General features: G+C 48.9%; 1 protein-coding gene and 3 non-coding genes across 4 annotated transcripts; all 4 read right to left on the reverse strand.

Moving 5' to 3' along the window:
• Positions 1-2800: 2800 nt before the first annotated feature.
• Positions 2801-6415, reverse strand: LOC109759974 (signal recognition particle subunit SRP54 2). Its single transcript, XM_020318802.4, has 3 exons — positions 5563-6415; positions 3370-5446; positions 2801-2979 (listed from the first exon to the last, which is right to left on the reverse strand). Exons 1-2 carry the CDS (start codon positions 5755-5757, stop codon positions 5282-5284), a joined length of 360 nt encoding a protein of 119 aa, XP_020174391.1. The 5' UTR covers positions 5758-6415; the 3' UTR covers positions 2801-2979; positions 3370-5281.
• LOC120962180 (small nucleolar RNA Z223) lies at positions 3772-3862 on the reverse strand. Its single transcript, XR_005753028.1, has one exon. It is a non-coding gene; the product is annotated as a small nucleolar RNA Z223 (small nucleolar RNA).
• LOC120962248 (small nucleolar RNA U36a) lies at positions 3914-3998 on the reverse strand. The gene has a single exon (XR_005753090.1). It is a non-coding gene; the product is annotated as a small nucleolar RNA U36a (small nucleolar RNA).
• On the reverse strand, positions 4507-4598 carry LOC120962173 (small nucleolar RNA SNORD96 family). Its single transcript, XR_005753021.1, has one exon. It is a non-coding gene; the product is annotated as a small nucleolar RNA SNORD96 family (small nucleolar RNA).
• Positions 6416-6997: the final 582 nt, after the last annotated feature.

Raw genomic sequence — 6997 nt, forward strand, 5'->3', positions numbered from 1 at the left:
ACAAAAAAAAGACACATCCATGACATTTTGGGCCAAACGAAAAAAATTTCTGTCATACTTATGACACTTCTATGACGATAATTGTGACAAAACCTGGTATCATCATAGATGTGGTGGGCTCCTACTTCTATAACAAAAAATCATGACAAAAAATGGGCTTTTCGTCCTGGGCGGGCCGGAGACGCAGCTGCATGACATTCTTTGGGCCATCCATGATGGAAAAAACTGTGGTAGAAGCGAGGGCTAGAAAAATATCGGGGTGTTCCCGGTTACGGTGGCTGGTCGGGGCTGAGCGATGCGCGTTTCTCTCGTACATGCACACGCGTGTGTGCGAGGCGTAGGGCTCTAACTGAACCCGAGCGATTGCACTGCAGGCTACGCGTTACTGAACCCGAGCGATCGATCGATGGCTGTTAACTGAACCCGATCGAGCGATTCCTTCGCTACTGCTGCTAACTGAAGCCGATCGATGCTGCCTCTGGATGAAGAGTGAGCATTACTGGGGGGTTTGGATGAACAGTTCCCGGTGGGGGTGGATGAACAGGACCCCGTGGTGTTGCCTCTGGATGAACAGGACCCCGATCTATCGAGCCGGTTGGGGCTGGATGAACCGGACCCTGTGGAGGGCTGGATGAACAGGACCACCCCGTGGATGGCTGGATGAACAGTAGACGGTGGAGGGCTGGATGAACAGTAGCCCGTGGACGGGTGGTTGAACAGGAGCCCGTGGAGAGGGCTGGTTGAACAGTAGCCGGTGGAGTAGCGCGTGGTGGAGGCTGGATGAACAGGAGCCCGTGGATGAACAGTCGCAGGTGGAGGCTGGAGGAGGTCGACGGTGGATGAATAGTAGCCCATGGAGGCTGGAGGGGGTCGATGGTGGAGATGAACAGTATCCCGTGGAGTCCAGTTTTGCGGTACGCCACACCCCTCCCGATGAACAGGATCCCCGTTTCGACCGTAGCGCTCCAACACAAGTCCGTTTCCTCCGTTTTGTGGTACGCCACACCCCTCCCGATGAACAGGACCCCCGTTTCGACCGTAGGAGGTCCGTTTCCTCCGTTTGCGGTACGCCAGACCCCTCCCGATGAACAGGATCCCGTTTCGAACGTGGCTGGTCGAACACAAGGCCGTTTCCTCCGTTCTATGGTACGCCATGCCTCGTTTCCATCGGCTGTTCCGTCCAAGCCCTCCCGATGAACTCGACGACGCATTCTGTTCCGACCCAGCCGGTTGGCTCCCCATGAACACGACGATGACGTAGTTTCTCCGTTCCGACCCATCCATGTACACGAGCCCTGGCCGTACGTATGCGCGAGTAGGCGTTCGAGACCCCGCCCGTATGTACATACGTGGCCGTATTTTCTTTCTTGCACACTGGCCGCTGTACATACGTGTGCATGCTACGTGCGCTCCTCTACATCGACCAGTATCTACGTACACGTTCGCGACCAGAATGACAACACTACGTACGCTTCGACCAGGTGGGTCCCGACTGTCAGGAACTTCCTTGCGTGCGAAGATGTAGCTGGTGGGTCCCAGCAGTCAGGGGGCGAATCGTTTTTTGCCCGGACGCACTTCCTTGCGTGCGAAGATGTAGCTGGTAGTTCCCAGCAGTCAGGGGAAACGTTTTTTTTTTGTGAAATACGGTTGCCCGTCCGATGGGTCCCTGCTGTTAGGTGGAGGAATCATTATTTTCTGCGTAATAAGCAGGCACTTCCTTGCTGCGGCCATGGACCCAGCTGTCAGCCTGTCCACGTACAGTCCACGTCCGATGGAAGCCGTTCCTTGACCACATTGACCACGCCGCACCGAGAGCTCTAGGGCGGTGGATGACGACGAGGCCTAGGAAGGGGACGACGCCGAGCCGGGGAAGACGCGGCAGTGGATGCCCACGCGTAGAGGAGTATGAGGGTTCACTGGTTCGCTGCGGTGTGAGGCTGCCGTCGCCACAGAATAACAGGGGGTGTGGGTGAGTAGAGGGATGGCCTGGCCAGCAGTGGGACTAGTATGGGGCGGTGAGGCCTCCGCGGCATCGCAGCCGGCCACGGGAGGCAGGAGCACGAGGCACGACCGGCGCTGGTTTGGGTGGCTGGAGCAAGAAGACCAGAGGTTGAAGAAGCACTACGGCCGTTGGATGGACATTGTACGGTCACTGGAGGTAGAATCGTTCATATTGACTAAGTTGACAAAGCCCTCCATCCCCGTCAACCACTACAAGAAATATGTCAACTTGTGACCCTCACTATTGGCCGCTGAAAGGTCATAGTTTTTCATGTGCGACCTTTTTTTGACCAAAAACAGGTCAAAAGCTGGCGGTCGTAAACTGAAATTAACGACCTTCTATAAAAGGTCGTTGGTTCTTCGACCAAAATTTTGGTCACTAGTAGCCTCCCCAGACCACGTAGGATCCAGCGTGGCAAGCTGACGTGGATAAGAATCAGCCCGGTCCAGTTCGGTGTTTTACATGGGCCGAGCCCAACAATTCAGCCTATTTATTGTTTTTTCGGGTGAATTGTTGGTCGGCTACATGGGCCAAGCCCAACGTTGCAGCCTTTTTATTTCCAGGGTTGTGATCCTTTTTTGGTTTCTTTTTTGGGCCGCATCTATTTCTCAATTGGGCCTCGGCCTTTTTACAGTCCATTTCCTTAGTTTTTAGGTTTTTTTCCTGTGAATATTATTTGGAAAATGGCCTTTTATATGCCAAATACTATTAGGTCCCACTTGTCAGGTTCTAATTAAAGACAGCCAATGTTTCAATTTCCACACAATTATTTCAGTCAGAACAGCAAACAAATGAGAATTATCAAACCACATGCCAATTTTGGCTAATAGCACAATCTTTACATAATTCATTTCACCATTACATGTGATACTATCAGAACATATAACTCCTACTACAAATACACTCCAGACTTCTTCACTTTTCTGGACTATCAGAACACGCCACTTCAAACTTGAAATTTCCTAGGCCTGGAGCTCCTGTATAAGGGTGAACACAAAGTCATTAGAGTAGCATTTTCATTCCTGGAGTAGATATTCAAACCTCCAGGTTTAGTGTATAGACTATCTGGAAAATATACATTTAACAAAATTTCACAGAAATGGAGATTTATGGATCGAATGTATGATAAAGCAGCAGAAATGCAGATATATGTCTTTGAAACAATAGGTCAACTAGAGATTCATGTCTACAATTTGCTAGAGAAGAAAATAACAAGTCAGGATATAGAACATGGTTTCAATTTGTTCTTTGCATATTACATCAGTAGTTCTGTTGCAGGTTCTGGTACATCATGATCTACATGCACATGAGATAGATGGACTTGGCGCACATGAGATGAGGGTGGAAGGAGGAGGAGCAGGGCATACCTAAGGTGTCCAGGTCCTGCAGCTCATCGGAGATGTTGCAGGCTCGCCGGCATCGACAGCCACCGCAGCAGCAAGCTGGGTGACGTACAAACTGAAGTTGCATTCATTCAGTTGCAAAACAACAAAGTTTGCTAGTTCCTATCCATCAACAATCACACAAGCATCACTTATACAGCAGAAGGAGCAAAATTGATATGAGTTAGAAGGAGCAGAGTTCGACTAGTACAGCCAGCAGAGCTCAACTAGTACATTGCAGTACACATGAACCATCTATTCCACATCACAAGAGTAAAATCTTGCTATAACCAGTAGATTATCCCCTAACAGAAGCTAATTAGGCACCAATACACAAGGCACAACAAGCACATACTAAATAAGCCATGGCCATAATACATGAGTACTAAACAGATCTTGTATAACAGGTTTTTCAGTCATGAATTTTCAGAAGCAGAACTGGCATGTTTGTTGAAAGTGTTTATCATCACAGCCATGGTCAAACAGAACACATGAATCTAAAAGAATGTCAATAATGAGAGTCTCTTTTTGCCTCATATTAAGAAATTCAACCATGTTTTCCCTTGTCCTTCATGAATTAATCAGAAGCACGGGTAAGGTTCAAATCACTGCCACTAATCCAAAGAAATGGAAAACGCTGCAAAGGGTTGGCAAGTAAACCATTTCTCTATCCGTGCCCACTACATCCCCCTTAGACCAAGTGCAACAAAGAGGGATAGTAGAAGCTAAGTGCAAACAGGACAAAAAGCTGAAGAATTAAAAAAATGTAACTTATGAGAAGAACAAAGTGCACAATTTTTTTCTCTCAGATGCCAACCACAAGGGTAGCACAGATGATGCAGACATATCAACATGGCATCAATTCAGACCGCCCGTCTGCTTGTACTCTCTTCATAGAGAAAGATTTTAGACCAAAAAATTATCAACAAAGATCAAAGCAACTTAAAAAATATGAACATATTTGTCCAGTCATTAGGTGTCCAAAAAGATGGTGTTTTATTCGGTTTTCATCGTTGTCCAGCCATATTCTATACATAGTAAACAACAAAATGAAAAAACTGAAAAATAGATGACATGTAAGTTCGGAAGTATTCAAAAAAACTAGAGTCAAGCTGTTCAATTTGTCCTCAGAATTGCAGAATGACAGCATGGGCGCACTGCGACCTATCAGTCCCGAAAGATGGTATGATTAACAGGTTTTTCATCACCGGACAAATAGAACAGTAACACAAACAAATAGGTCTACAAAACAGAACTTAAATTACTACAAAAAACAAAATCTAACAAAAGAAGACAGAAAAGGAACGACAATAACAGTAATACATACATACACACCAAGAACGAATTCACAGGCACATAAATGAATATCCCCTGATAGCATGGTAATGAACTACTCACAGGCAATTTTATAGGACTAGTACTAGTGATAACAACCCAACGACATCCTAACAGCCGCAGCAACACGCACACTTCAACCGCCTGAATACTGGTGAATAGCAAAGTCTATCCATACTTGACACACGAGCAAATCATTGTCAAGTTCATCTCAGATGTGTGGTTCATGACAGCGGTAGCAGTTAACAAGATTACTGAGTTTTAATTTGTGGAAGCAAGGAAACAAGCAATAGAATGCCTATCTCGTTCACCACTAGAGTAACAGCAGTACCAAATTCAGTCAAGCATGTGAGTAAGTAAAAGATGTAGATCAGCAGGGAATCAAACTAGTTCAAAGAAATCTGTAACCAAATGTACAGTAACAATCATCTAGTATTAATCAATGGTTCTGTTTTGATCCAAACTAGATGAATTCAAGGCTAATATATTATGTGACAGTAGAGGAGTGAGTGCTATTGTACAATTAGAAAAATGTTACACACAGAGTGGTACATATATACATTCAGTAATAGGTGTAGAACAATAAACAGAGCAAGCATGCGAGGTTGGTTGGTGAGTCAGACTGGCCCTGCAATCCGACGAACATGACGACGTTGGGCTTGCCCTTCTTGGGGGTGAAGACCGGCTTCCCTGGATCCAGCATGTTGCAGAGCTCCGTGAAGACGACCTGTAGCAGGAAAACCACAAGGGCATCAGCCTCCAACCGACCAGTCCCCCCTGGCACGCGCGTCCCTCAATCGAATAGCGCAGGAAATGAATTGAGGGAGGTGGAGTGGGCAGGACCTGCTGTATGATGCGCCGCTTGTTGGTGCCGGTGGCGAGGGTCTCGAGGTTGACGATCTTCCGGACGTCGGACTGGAGGAGCGCGCGGGAGATCTCGTTGAGGCACTCCCCGAGCACCTTCTCGTCGATCACCGTGGCGTTGCTCATCTGGGCGAGCGCGCGGGAGATGCTCCTGCCCAGCTGCGCGAGCACCATCTTGGCTGGGGCCCCGGGCGGTCGGGCCTCGTCTGCGGCGGGGTGGGGTTCCGGCGGCGGTCAGGGGCGGCACGTGGCGTGATCTGGGAGCGGGGTGCGGACGGGAGGTGAACCGGCCGGGGGAGATGGGGAAGATTTTGGTTGGGGGTGGGGATTGGGGAACGCGGTGGGGATTGGGGACAACATCTGCGGGACGCGATGGGCGTTGCTGCGGGACGCGTCGAGGAAGGAGGTGGTGGCGGGACGTGCCGCTGCAGGACGGGGAGGAGGTGGCGGCGGCGAGGAGATGAGGGAGGGGGTGGATCTGGCCGCCGCCATGGCCATGGCCGTGCCATGCGGCTAGGTTGGTGGGCGTCGAAGAGGGCGGAGCACAGTCGCCGCCGCCGCGCCGGAATTGGTGGGAACACCACCCTCGAAACCCTAGCCATGGGAAGGGGTTGGGGATGAGCTACCGGGGCCGCGAGAGGCGGATCTGGCCGGAGGGGAGGGAAGAGCGGAGGTAGGGGAGCTCGGATCTGGGTTGCGCACTAGCGAGGCCCGCCGGAACACGCTGGAACAAGAGGCATAGGTGGCGGCGGCAAGGGTTTCGGGCGAGGGATTGTGAGGGAGCGAGGGGCGGAGAAAGAAAGGAGGCAGAGAAAGAAAGGAGACGGGGGGTGGATGGAAAACGTCCACGAGTACAGCTTAGGTGGGCTCGGGGTTGGTGTGGTGGGCCGAGGACTGCCGTTGGATCCGCGAGCATCCGACGGTGTTCCATGCACGATCCGCGTGAGACATCCACGGACCAATCAGAATGCAGTACCACGTTATGACCATTTAAATTGGTCGTAGTTGACTAAAAATAGCGTGTTAAAATCATATCAGCTATTTTATGACCTGAGAAAATTCAAAAAGAAAATGACAAACCTAGTCATTGTGTCACCAAATGTCAATAAGTTTTCAGGAAAAGTAACAAACATGAAATAAGATAAATATCTTAAAAAATATGTCATGAGAAATGAGTTTTTTGGCAAAAAAAACATTTTCCATTTTTTGAGTGCCCAAAATGAGTTTTTTTGTGAAGGACCTACCAAATATTTGTTGCAAAATTGGACCAAATCATTTTTATAAATATTAGGCCATATTCAATGCACAATTGACAAAATGGTTGGCTACCAAAAGCTTTCGATCCACCTCTAGTGAAAAAGACAAAACCCTGCCGATTCAGCAGGAACCAAGACAAATTTGAACTGCAGCTGCC

This window comes from Aegilops tauschii, chromosome 3, assembly GCF_002575655.3.
Source record: "Aegilops tauschii subsp. strangulata cultivar AL8/78 chromosome 3, Aet v6.0, whole genome shotgun sequence".
Lineage (NCBI taxonomy): Eukaryota > Viridiplantae > Streptophyta > Magnoliopsida > Poales > Poaceae > Aegilops > Aegilops tauschii.

Bases quoted from the DNA above. Each gene is read 5' to 3' on its own strand.
- LOC109759974 (XM_020318802.4), bottom strand. From the start codon at position 5,757: ATGGTGCTCGCGCAGCTGGGCAGGAGCATCTCCCGCGCGCTCGCCCAG. The intron at 5,447-5,562 runs GTCCTGCCCACT...TTCCTGCTACAG, and splicing joins AGCGGCGCATCATACAGCAG to GTCGTCTTCACGGAGCTCTG.